The following is a 12705-nucleotide window of genomic DNA, read 5'->3' on the forward strand; positions in this document are numbered from 1 at the left end:
CCACATGATTGGCTGATTGGATAATTACATGAATAAGCAGGTGCACAGGTGTTCCTAATAAAGTGCTCATTGAATGTATGTAGATTACGTTCTAACTTTAGTAAATCACTAGTTTGAAACTAGCAAGTTATGATCACACACAAACTTAGTGATGGGTTACAGTAGGTGGTGTAACCCCGTCCCATCCTGACTGTTCACCATCTCATTAAAATATCTTCTGAGAGAAGACAAGCGCGTGACCTCTGCGTGAACCCCTGCAGAGGCTTCTTTCTTCGGTTTGGGAATTCATCTCAGGGCTGACATCGCTAAGAGGCGTTTAGGTGAATCACAGACAGTCTCTGATTTGAATTTCAATTATCACACGGAGGGCAGAGCGTCTAGACACAACAACAGAAAAGGCTTCAGACAGCCGGATCAACCTGCAACAGATGCATTTAATAATTTAGGAGGCAAAGACAATAGACAATAGTGACATTACAACCATAAATCCAACCATAAGAATTTCTTTCCTTCTTCTCTTCCTACTTTGTATTGTAATTCCTTTTCTTTCATTATTATATTAATCTTTCTTTTCCTTATTCTCTCCTACTCTGTTTTGAACCTTAAACTAAAATGAAATCATTAAACTTCTGAGTATTTCTAATGGTATTTCGTGTATTTAAAGAGTTTGTGGTTGTAAACATGTCTTTCCTGCAAGTTCAGTGAACCACATAACACTTGCTGGTTGGACAAAGATCTGAATCTTGAATCGTAACTCTTCAAACTATTTCGGGGGCCTCTCATCTGCCGAATGACGAAACACTACCCAACAACTCTCTCTGAATCCACTGCTCACCATGAATTTCCACATCAGTCGGTGTGTGAACACAAAGCTTTGGAGACCACAGCCTAAACCCACTATAATCCCTCATGCCCAAACAAGACCAGAGACAGATTTCACAGGCTTGTGCCTCACAATACCCAGACTGGAAGGGACACAGCTCTTTATGGACCCAATTTGTGTCTGGACTTGGATCCGTTATGGATGTTGAGTGGGTGTAACTGCGTAGCCCAAGGTTCAAGGTCAAAATGGAAGAGAGAATGAAAAAGTCATTTGCCCATCATCTTGTCCACGCACCCATGCACATACAGATTCCCCCCCATTCCCGTCCCAGCTGCCGGCAGTCATGCTCCCTCAGACGAGTGACTGAGAGGTGAAAGAGCAATCGTCACCTTAACAATGAGCCTTTCACATAGGCTGAACCAAGGAATGTCATCCCATGAACTCTGTCAACTATCCATGGCGAAAGCACACAACTAAAGCTTAACTGTTTGGTACTGCTCTGATAAAATAGCATGTAATTGTGCATTTAGTCCAAGTAACTGCTAATTTTGGCTTTGTTTGAAGGTGCAGTTTATCAGATGTTGGTGCTGTTTTTTTTTTTTTTTTAATCTTTTTTTTGTGTTTACATCTGATTGTAATCCCACCCACCCCCCAACCCAATCCATGAAGAAATGATGTTTCCTGCAAATTTGGCAAAGCAAATTGTTATAGTAAATAAAATATTTGGTATTTGGAGATAAGGTTGTAAATTTATGAGAAATTATGATATAAGAAATGCTAATCACTAACATTACCTCAGAATTTTAAAATTTTAACTAGAAACATTTCTTAATTGGAGGATTAGGACAATAAAACACAACCTGTGTCTGTTTTGCTTCTCACTTTGGCTCAGCTCGCTCTTTCTGTCTCCTTGGTTCCTAAGGATTAATGAAACCGGCGCCTCTTCTCTGCACCAAAGAAAACAGGAGTACACTTCTCTCCTCCTCAAACAGCGTCCCCCCCCCACCTCCCCCCTCTCCCCTTGCAGGTGGCCCCGTTCGCTGCTTTGAGCGAGGCTGCAGGGCTGCAGGAGGAATTCACATGTAAATAGGCCACTCGCTCTCAATAGACTGGGGGAAGAAAAATGAATCCCATCATGATAACCTTGCATAATAAGCAGGCTAAGAGTATGCACATATTGCAGCGTCCCCTTTTTAAGTACACAACGGGATAAATCTGAAAACTCAGCAGAATAAGAGAACCCTCCGGAGGTGGATTTATGGGAAAGTGCAGTCGTGCAGTTTGACATAAATATTACTGTGTCACGACCACGCAGAAGAAGAACCTCATGATATGCATTTTAAACATTTACAGCTCCTTCTGCTACCAAAAGGTTCATTACACAGAAACGTGTTTATGTCCAACTCCAGAGGAAGACTTCAGATTTCACAGTTTGTGTCAGAGGAAACACGAGCTGTGGAGGCTGAGCAGTCGTTATTAGGGTGCAACAGGGTTCAAAAAAGGCATTTACACACACACACACACACACACACACACACACACACACACACACACACACACACACACACACACACACACACACACACACACACACACAGAGCCATATATGCATGCAAGACAAGTTCAGTTTGCCTTCAAGCTCATTCCTACTTTGACCTTATTTCCCTGCAAGCATCATTTAAATGTCACCTTATGTTCTCCAGGTGAGCTTCTAGCTTTTATTGCTCAGTGAAATTTGTTATCAGAGGTTAGTTGGAATGTCCAGGTTTGGGAACTTGCGGGACACAGAAATCCACATTGTCCTTCTTGTGCTTCACATTTAGTGGCTGTTCCCAACATCACATCAGTGCGAGTTGGTTTTCTTATCCTTGACAAACTATAATAAGAAATAGGCCATTATACTATTTCACTTAATACTGATATTAGTTTTTGTGTGTCCCTTGTGTTACATCAGTGTTATTTGTTTTAGAAGTTCATTCCATAGTATTCATTTGTTTTCATGGTGTCATTTCAGTGGAAAAACAATGCACGTATGTGTGTGGTCATAATCATAATAACAAAAAACACTTTGAAGAGGTGGTTTGGCATCACCCAGGATGCCAAAGGGTGAAGCTCATTTTTGGCACAGACAATATTAGGTAGGCGGCTGCTGGAGAACTTCCAACTGGCTCAGATGAACAGGAAACTCTCCTGGTTGAGTCACGAGTACAAAGCCATGTAATAAAATATCAGCGTTCTTTGATAAAAAAAAAAAAAAGCCGCTACTGTCCACCACTAATTCTCAGAGAGCATTTCATTTCAAAGAAAAACATCTATTTACAGAGACTAAATGCTGTTTTTCATGCTCTGCTAACAGCAAGTGAAAGCCTACACCTGCACATTTAACCGTCTCAGTTAGTTCAGTTCTGGATTGCCATCATCCCGTTATTCCTGAGACTCCATGATAACTTGTGTTCCTGCAGTACGCTGAGGGAGTTTCATGGGTGTGTCTGTGTTGAGACACACTGAGGATTTCATTAAAAAGAAAACTCTTGACGTGGGAATTTACAGTGTGGAGAAGTCCTCCTGGAACCAGCACCTCCTCCCACTCTGCTGCTTTTATACGCTGTAGAAAAAAAATCTCACTGGTTTACACATGTACACACACACACACACACACACAGAGCAGAACATTTTGTACAGTATTCAGCTGTGTGCCGCCCCACCTGAAAAATAACTCCCTCAGCAACAACAGCTGAGATGGCTCCAGTACACAATAAAAGCAATAATGGGTGGGAATTCTTGTATGGATGAGCTACTCCAAACAACACATGCAGTGCAGTGTGCTTTTATTTCATGCTGGTGAGAGCGTTTCTGTGCCAAACACACCATCTGAGGCTAATGGGTTAATGGATGGCCCCTGGACAAGAGATTTTATTCACCCTGATCCACCTTTCACTGAGGACTTTACAAGAACGAGGAGGGATAAAGGAGCGGACAGAGGGAGCCCCCTCCCACACACACACACACAGGAGAGAAGAATATTAACAAGGAGAGTGATCATGGTTGTTGTAGTCTCTCCATATGTTTTAGACGTATTAAACTGAGTCAGCAAAAACAAAGCATAAACTTTATGACTCGCAGAGGCAATTACTGACACTAACCCCCTGGTGACTACTTCAACTGATGAAAGGAAATGACCTGAGGTACAGACAACAACAGAGAGCAGCACAGGACTTATGAATTGACTTTCACACACACACACACACACACACAGAGAAATCTGACGTGGCAGGCAGAGTAAAGGAAGTAGAACCAGGAAAAGTGTGAATATGCCTTTGCCCTTTGAGTTTCCTTCCCTGGCAAACAAGGTGCGAAGAGGCACCTGGGCTTCCTGACACAAAAACATGATCCATCAACGCCTGACAAAAACACACTGCACTCTTAGCAACCACGTGACCACAACACTCGGAGTTCAAATCCAGCCAGGACCCCTGATGTGTGTCGTTCCTCCTCCTCACTCTCTTGCCATAATTCTGCTCTGATGAAGCTGTAAAAGCTACATTCATACAAACGTGTGAAATCTAGTGCTAGTTTTTCTATTTTTAAACCCAATAGCTCCCCTGACATTCAGCACCAAACCCCCACATCAAGCTCATAATTATCACACTGAACTGGAACAGATATTTGAATGGTGAGGACGTTCGATGATTCAGTCACTGAGCAAACTACCAATCTGCATCACACAGTTATTTTGGAAAGCCAGCAGCTGCATTTGGGCTTAGAGTCGCTAATTGTTCCAAAGGAATGGGAGAGCAAATGGTGTTCATACATACATCCACCCCACTCTGTCCAAAAATACTCAGTAATGCCCCTGGATTCATGGTGTCCTGCCCCAGCCTGTTATACTGGGTCTGGCCTCCAGACTGCCCCAGCAACATTTTCGAGTCCTGAGGACAGCCTGTCTGTGCCGTAACACACCAGTGCATCTCTTAACCCTTTACAGTGCAGCAGCCAATAATGGAAAGACATGTCAGCTTTTTAGCTGTGGAGAGCTTTGGATTGTTTTTGAGATTTTTAGTATCCAGCTCCAATGACCTGCACCAACTTTGCTTTTGAGCTCTTTTACCTGCGTCTGTAGATAATTAGCTCATTACATGACACAAAAGTGGAGCACAGTGAATGTATTTGGTGAGGAAAACTAACATAAAGGCACGTCAGAGTTTTCAGTGCAGTGCTCTACACCTATACGCAGCCATTTAAACGTACCTTTGAGCTTAGGGTGTGCTCCTGTGTCAACACCATCATTACACAAGTTGCTTAAAATGAAAACAAGCACGACTTTTTTTTTTTCTCAAAGTGATAATTAGATGGTAGGTTGACTGAGCATGTAGTTTGTTTTTCAGAAACCTTTTGAATCATGTCCATATGTAACAGAACAACTAGTCCCCAGCTGAGCACCTCCACTGGGGCAACTGGTTTAAAGTTTAAAGCCTAGTTAAAAAAATATGTTTTTATATATTTAAACAATCGCCCCACCCTGAACATCTTTGTGCACCAACACAAGTTCTTGCACAGCTCAGTGGACATAATAATAGCCACCATACCATTGTCAGTATTGTTCTATATATGTTTTATTTAGCAAAACATAATGCATATACCTGTGTAATGACAACATGGCCACGGAGGACCATCTACTGTACAGCAGAATCTGTTATGCCCAAACACTTCTGTAAAGTCCAACACAATATGCTCTATTTAAAAACTGTTAAACTTCATAAGAAGTGATACTCTAAAGTGCTTTTAAATATCAGGGGATATAAGACAGCAAGCAAACTGATAATAATGCATGATAATACTTTTCTTTCACGAAGGAAGTCCAGTGTAAAAATTAAACAAGTTAAGATAACAACATATAAAACAGTAAAATAAAACTGATGTTCATCTCATTGCCCCCCTCTGGTGTGACAGTGTTAAATCATTTTCCAAATAACCCTCGATGAGTCAAAGCCTACTCTTAAATTATTTTTGGTAATATTGTATAGAACAGCCAGCAGCCATTCATGAAACATACAGCACCCTTAAAACAATTTCTATCACCTGTCCGGACCCCAAACCCTCTGTGCATTTTAATCCACATAAACTTTTCATAACATATCCACACATGTCTGAAATCTTTCTCTTCTTCATACTGTATTCCTTTATGTGTCACTTCCTGATCGACAGCTTCATCACAAGACCAAGAGCAGGAATCCTAAAGCTCAGTTTTCTGACTGATAAAACTCAGCGTGTTGAATCTGGACCTGCAGTGGAAGCTTGAATCCACCCAGGAGAAAATCCTTTATGCTTCCTTCACATTAAACAGCAAACGAGTCTATCTCATGATAACTTTATCTCTTTTTCCTCTGCTGCCGGAGGACCTTCCTCCTTTTCAGGATCATGTCATGGAGTCTTTCCAGGCCGTCCCTGAGTCCGTCTCCTATGATGGCACAGGCTGGCTGAAGATGCCATGGAGTTGCAGGGCCCAGCTCTTTCAGCGCCAGCAATTTCTCTATTTCAGCCAATCCCAGAGAGTGTCTCAAGTCCTGTTTATTGGCCACCACCAGCAGGGGCACCCCCTGGTTTTCAGAGGTCTTGGCGATTTTATGGAGCTCCGTTTTGGCCTCCTCCATGCGCTCTGCGTCCACAGAGTCCACCACAAATATGATGCCATCCGTGCATCGCGTGTACGACTTCCACAGGGGGCGTAGCTTCTCCTGACCGCCGACGTCCCAGAAGTGGAACGTCACAGTCCTGTGGCTGCCCAGAGACACTTTGACCTTCTCTGCATTGAAACCTTTGGTGGGCACGGTGTTCACAAACTCATTGAACTGCAGTCTGTACAAAACAGTGGTCTTCCCTGCAGAGTCCAGTCCAAGGATGGCAATGTGAAAAGACTGGAAGAGCGGGATGCTTGAAAGGAAGCTAGGTTGTTCTGACAAGCCATTCCCCATCTTTCCTCATGAGGAAGGATTTGTGAAGTGGGAGGTTTGGTCCAACTGTCCAGCAAAGAGCCTAAGAGTTGCTTATATCCCCAAACGACTGCAGCAATTACCTGAAAACAAATTGCACATGTTACTGTGGGTGAAGCAAACTTACAGAAGAAGTGGCAGCTAAAGCGAGACAATGCAACTTTAGCTGAACGACAGTCACTGTGGCAACCAGTGGCAGTTACAGGATCAAGACACATTACATTTTGGACTAAACAATACTCAATACTTATATTAACAACGGTTCAAGTGACTGCGTGTCATGTGATAGGAGCCTCCCACAGGTGACAAACCAATAAAGAATTATCAGCAAAAAGGCAGGTACACAAAGTTAGTGACTGAGACTGTGAACTGTGAGGAGACGTGTTTTTGACAGGAGTTACTGAAAACCAACACAGAGCTCAGGAAACAGAGGATATTAGATCTTCATTTGTCAGTGAAGAAAGCTGCTTTGTGACCGCAGGGTGTGTAAACAGGTGAATGTTTGTCGACACATTCACCATAACAACTTTATAAGATGAGAATATGTCAGATGAGGTGTTTTCAGTTTGTTATGCTGCCCCCTACCTCGGTAAAACAAACAAACAAACAATGAATGCAAAGTATTAGAATAAAAACAGAAGAGTATTTGCTTTGGTGGAAATGCCTTCAAACTGCAACGTCATGTGAGCAATGAAAAGTCATTAAAATGACTTTCATACCTTTCATTTTATACTCGAAACACAAGTTAACAGTGACCTTACTGTGCTCATTTAATGCAGAAATCCAAAGTAATGTGTTTATAGCTCTATATTGAACTAAATATAATCCATTTATCTCGGATGGTATCACTGTTCCATTCCTGCAGGGCCCTGAGTTTCACTGCAGTCTTCTTAGTACGTCCTTCATTATATTAAAAACAGAGTTTGGTCTCCAGAGCCTCTGTGTTCAGTTTGGAGATGAGACTGCACCAAATTCACAGACAGGTGGACAAATGCATCTGCGTTTATTTCCAGTTCAACCCAAACTGGTTACCTACCGGTCTGAACCATCTGTGGAGGGAAGGTTAAACCTAAGCGTCTCTGAACAAGGTCCAGAAATCCAGCCGGAAATCCAGCTCACGGTATTTTTTCCTCTGACTCTTATTTCGGTAACGACAAACGAAAAACGCCTCGGAGACAGAGACGGAGACACCCTGCCTGTCTGTCCTCGCTGTCCCGTGTGTATCTCCCGCTGATCACACTGCTGCTGTGAGTACGAGCCCAGTCTGGATCCACGCCCACGCGGACACTGCGGGCGCCTACGATTGGTGCGCGTACTCGGTGCTCTCTCAGCTGATTGGCTAAGGCGGCTGTCAATCACGCGTCTTTGCCCGGGGACCAGGATCACCTGTTGCTCTGACTGTCTGTCACGCCATTACGCTTTTTTTTTTCTCTGGTGTTTTTAGTTATTTTTCTTTAGCACAAGTACAAATACCACACTGTAAAAATACTACGAGTAAAACTGCACTGAAAATGTTCCTGCAACTGAGAATGATTTTTATTATCAATGAATCTGACAGTTATTTCCTCGATTAATCGATTAATTGCTTCGACTGATCGACTGACCGACTACTATGAACGTACGTGAGTAAAGGATGTATTTAAAGTACTAAAAGTAAAAGTACTCAGAGCAGAAAATAGCAATACTATTATATATCCTTAGATTATTTATTATTACTACACTAAAAGCAGGATTGTATTATTGTAGTTGGTTACTATGGCATTTTGGATGGGCCTGCACCTGATTATTGTCTTTATTGATTAACCTGCTGATTATTTTCATGATTAATTGCTCTATTAGTTAAAAAAAATTCTGATGTTTGGCAGTGTTGTCGGTTGCAGTGTAATTATACCAAAACATCATAGTGTATAAACTCTTTTTCACGTTTTATATCCAAAACTCTTGACTAGCGTGACTAAAGCTGTCCTACAGATGTAAAAGAGAGGAAGTAGAAATGAAAACACAAATTTGTATTTATACTAGAGTCAATGTACTTACACAATGTAGTTACACTGCACCACTATGCAAACTCTATATGTGTATGTTCTAAAAACTGTCCTGAACATGCACCTTTTACATTGTGATGAAAAATGTATTACACTACAAGTTGCAGGTGTGGTGTTTTTGAAAGAAAATGTGGTTCAAGAGCCCAGAATCCGTTTCTAAATCCGTTTTCTAAAACAACTGAGGCGAGTTCCTCTATAATCTGAAACTTCATCACCGGTCTCGATATTTTTTAGCTCATATTAAAACATAAACCGACTCTCAGTTACTACAGACTCCCTCCGGTTTGACCAACGACGGCAGGAACCGTAAAATTCAGCTTTAACTTACCGTTGATTCAGCTCTCTGTCCGTGTGTGTGTGTGTGTGTGTGTGTGTGTGTGTGTGTGTGTGTTTGTGTGCAGGAACAGCGCCGCCCCGTTCAGCCGCGTGTTTTTGTTTAAAATGATTGGTCAGACGGCGGGAAAAGCATCACCCTCACTGCAGCTCATCATGCATGAAGGAAAACACACACAGTCGCTGGCTTTAAGCCACCGGTCGCCTTCTGTGACCTGCCTTTGTTTTTTTACTGTTTTAGGTCACATTTGTTTGTTTGTCTTGTTTTTTGTTTGTTTTATTTTATTTTATTTTATTTTATTTTATTTTATTAACAGAAAAGCTCCAGCCACGTACAAATTTGCAGAAATTACTAATTTAATATAGTATTTTATAATCAAGTATTAGCTTGTAACGTTTGAAAATGCTTAAAGTAGTATTATTATTATTACTTTATATTTATTATTTAATGTTTATTATTATGCAAGAGCCACATGCCACTGCATTTATCCATAAGCCAGTTCAGTGCCTGTGCCATAGTCATGCTTTATACAAATACACAAAACTCAACAAAAAATACAAACAAAATAAGACAAAATCCACTGATACGAACAATGATACAATAAAATTAAATGAAACTTGAGTTTTAATTTATGTCCCATTCCTCATCCATCTTTAAAGGGTCATGTTTTGTTGACCCATCCATTCGCTTAACAAGAAAACTACAGTTTGTCCTAAGCTGCTTGGACAAAGGACCTGTGGGCTCATTTTTAATGGAAGCACAGTCTCCAACAACCAACCAACTCACTATTTTGAGAATATTGGACTGATTTTTTTGTGTAACGTACATATTCATTTTTCAGAGTTTTCTTTGAGATGCAAGATTTTATAACATAGTTCAGTCGTGGGAAGAATAACGGGATTTAAATAAGTGAAACACATGGCAGCCCGTGGGACATGTGGTTTAATGCAGTGAGTGATATTCCTTTCATTTTATATTTAGTCCATGAGTTATGCACAGAGTCACAGATGACTCATTAAACACATATGTGCAGCTATTACAGATATGCTTCAAACATGTGCAGGCTTCACGTGTTTATAATTCTTGGGGCACTGAACGAGCAGCTGTCCGTGGGACCGCCGGGCTTCATAATGTGGTGTGCTGTGATCTTCATGACACCAGTCACTGCATGTTTTCAGACACACGTTTCATACCATCTCTGCCAAGTCTGCAAGTCCTTTTCAGCTCATCCTCACAACTCAACAATAACACGACTTTGACAGCTGAGATTGAGAGTCTTATATTACACTTAAATTGTATGGAAATTAATGTAAATCATGTAAAACTGAAATTAAGTCTGTTTCAATTGTAATTTCTAATATTTTCTTTTTTATTGTTACACCAACTTTTCCACATCAGCCAAGTGTGAAAACTGTTTTTGCGATATTTTACACTTTTTGTCCAATTTCTGGTGTTTCCACTACATTACACCAAAGAATGAAAATATACACGTATAAAAGTGATGAAATAATAGATTTAAAAAGAGAGAGTCATGATTTTTTTTTCCAGGCTCTTGAGAGCTTCTCTTCCACCCGGTCCAAGAAGGCGCTGTGAGCTCCTCTTCTTCGCCGATGTCTCTGTGAAACAGACACTGTCAGTATTAATGTAGATGTAAATGATAAATATCACTCTTTCTATTATGTTGACTCCCTGAACTGTAAGTTATGAGAAAATGTGATACAATACATCAGAAACCATGTGGTTTCTTAATATAATCTTATGCAGAAATGATGTTAAAACACCATCTACTGACAGTATAAGAAGCTGATTTTGGAGGCCAGGGCAACTGAGGAAGTATGAGTCTCGCATCCCATTTAGGCTCTGCAGGGTTATATGTGTCCATCCTTTTCTTGGTGTCCCTTGCACTAAGGTCTACGTCAGATCTGGTGGTCCACACTAGGAAAGAAGGACATTAAATAACAGCCATATGTACTTGTGAGAACAGATACTGACAGAAAATGCATTTGTTTGAGTAAATAGTGGCGGTACAGTTTAAATTCAAATCTGTGGCATTCAGAATACCAAATTCACAGTGTGAAGTTCACAAGTGTCAGCCAAAAAGAGAGAATGAAAAAGATAAACTGATCCACTCACTTATGTCCAAGTGCTTTAATTTTAAGTTCAGGTTACCAGGATCTCTCTCATGTGTCGTTACCATGTCTGCAACATCCTCATCAAGCTGAAGTGAGTGGTTAAAAGCAAAAGGTTCAACGTTAAATTTCCCTCTGGTTAGTCTGTGTGTGTTTATCACCACCTTGTGGTCAAGTCAAACATTACAAGCTTACTTAAAATTCAGATGGTAAAACGTGAATGACCTTGCTTGCCTTTCTCGTTTTGAGTCTGTGTCCTTACCACTACTTTGTGTTAATGAGACACTTGACAAACAGAAAAAGCACATGATAGGTTTACAGATTCTTACCGGCCTGAAGTCATGAGGTTTGGGGTTCTTGTAGAGTTCAGACGGATACTTTCCCATCTTGACGAACATCAGCTCAGACTCCAGAGTGCCAGGAGGCCTGTACAATGTGATGAACTTTGGAGGATCTTTCCTCTGGTACGGTTCATGAAAAACATTTGGTAGAAATACTCCAGGTGTCCTCTTTGTTTTAGTGGTTTGTGGGGAAGCTAGGTTTGCTCGTGTCTTCCTTTCTTTCCTTTGAGGAACTGACAGAGATCTGTACAGTTTAAGAGAGAAATCCGGTGGCTTGATGCTCCACATGTCGCCCTGGCTCTCAGTCTCTGGAAGCTTAAAATATTTGCTTCTTGCTAGGCAGAGGTCTTGGCTTGCAGAGAATTTGATTTTTCCTTCAAAGCCGACTGAGGCCAGTGGAGGCAACAAACCATTTGGAGCCATCTTGATTTGTCGATGGACAAATAAGGTATCAGCTTACCTTGAATTTCAGTGTCTGTGCCTGTCAATGTCTCAAGACCTACAAGTTTAAATCCACAGAGTTTGAAGTTGAAATTGTTGTGTGGTTTTTACCACTGGAACTTAGTGGTAGGCTCAGGAGAAGGAAGCAGTGGCACAAGGGTTGATTACAGACACAACACATAAAAAGTGCTGCTTGGTAACGAGCGCCTTCAGTCCTCTTAACAAAAAGAATTAAGCAAAGTGGGCTGAGCTCAGCAGGACATTCAACAAAAGCACAAAACAGGAACTTAGCAACAAAGTGCGCAGTGAAGAACAGAAACCATGGTCCCTTGTAGTCGTTTTAGTCCAGTCTGTTCGAAGACATAGTGTAGCAGGAGGAATTTATAGGAATTTACAGATATAGTGGATTATGTAAATATTCAGTGAAAGACATTGGACAGAAATCTTGCACACTGCAGGTCAATTGTAATTACTTTATTTAATACTGATGTTAGGTAACATATGTAATTAAATAAAGTAAATACAACTGACAGTGCAAGGATTTTGGATCCTTCTGGAGGTTTTGGTCATTTATTTATGAACAGACCTTTGAACAACAAGTG

The 12705-nt window shown here is 41.0% G+C and overlaps 2 protein-coding genes across 3 annotated transcripts; both read right to left on the minus strand.

Moving 5' to 3' along the window:
- Positions 1 to 5420: 5420 nt before the first annotated feature.
- Positions 5421 to 9286, minus strand: arl4aa (ADP-ribosylation factor-like 4aa). 2 transcript variants are annotated; one of them, XM_041044963.1, is made up of 2 exons: positions 9187 to 9286; positions 5421 to 6896 (listed from the first exon to the last, which is right to left on the minus strand). In XM_041044963.1, exon 2 carries the CDS (start codon positions 6793 to 6795, stop codon positions 6193 to 6195), a length of 603 nt encoding a protein of 200 aa, XP_040900897.1. In that variant the 5' UTR covers positions 6796 to 6896; positions 9187 to 9286; the 3' UTR covers positions 5421 to 6192. The 2 variants fall into 2 exon arrangements, with proteins under 2 accessions (XP_040900897.1, XP_040900896.1); XM_041044962.1 differs by lacking the exon at positions 9187 to 9286 and adding an exon at positions 7850 to 8147.
- A 1407-nt stretch (positions 9287 to 10693) lies between these two features.
- si:dkey-30e9.6 (uncharacterized protein LOC564083 homolog) lies at positions 10694 to 12085 on the minus strand. The gene is made up of 4 exons (XM_041043734.1): positions 11651 to 12085; positions 11326 to 11410; positions 10985 to 11127; positions 10694 to 10808 (listed from the first exon to the last, which is right to left on the minus strand). Exons 1-4 carry the CDS (start codon positions 12083 to 12085, stop codon positions 10722 to 10724), a joined length of 750 nt encoding a protein of 249 aa, XP_040899668.1. The 3' UTR covers positions 10694 to 10721.
- Positions 12086 to 12705: the final 620 nt, after the last annotated feature.

The sequence above is a fragment of the Toxotes jaculatrix genome, chromosome 8 (assembly GCF_017976425.1).
Source record: "Toxotes jaculatrix isolate fToxJac2 chromosome 8, fToxJac2.pri, whole genome shotgun sequence".
NCBI classification, from domain to species: Eukaryota; Metazoa; Chordata; class Actinopteri; family Toxotidae; genus Toxotes; species Toxotes jaculatrix.

Excerpts from the sequence above, each read along its gene's own strand:
- arl4aa (XM_041044963.1), bottom strand. The coding sequence starts at position 6,795 with ATGGGGAATGGCTTGTCAGAACAACCTAGCTTCCTTTCAAGCATCCCG.
- si:dkey-30e9.6 (XM_041043734.1), bottom strand. The coding sequence starts at position 12,085 with ATGGCTCCAAATGGTTTGTTGCCTCCACTGGCCTCAGTCGGCTTTGAA. Across the intron at positions 11,128-11,325 it reads ATTAAAGCACTTGGACATAA|TGTGGACCACCAGATCTGAC; the intron begins GTGAGTGGATCA and ends CTTCTTTCCTAG. Across the intron at positions 10,809-10,984 it reads CAAAATCAGCTTCTTATACT|AGACATCGGCGAAGAAGAGG; the intron begins GTCAGTAGATGG and ends TCTGTTTCACAG.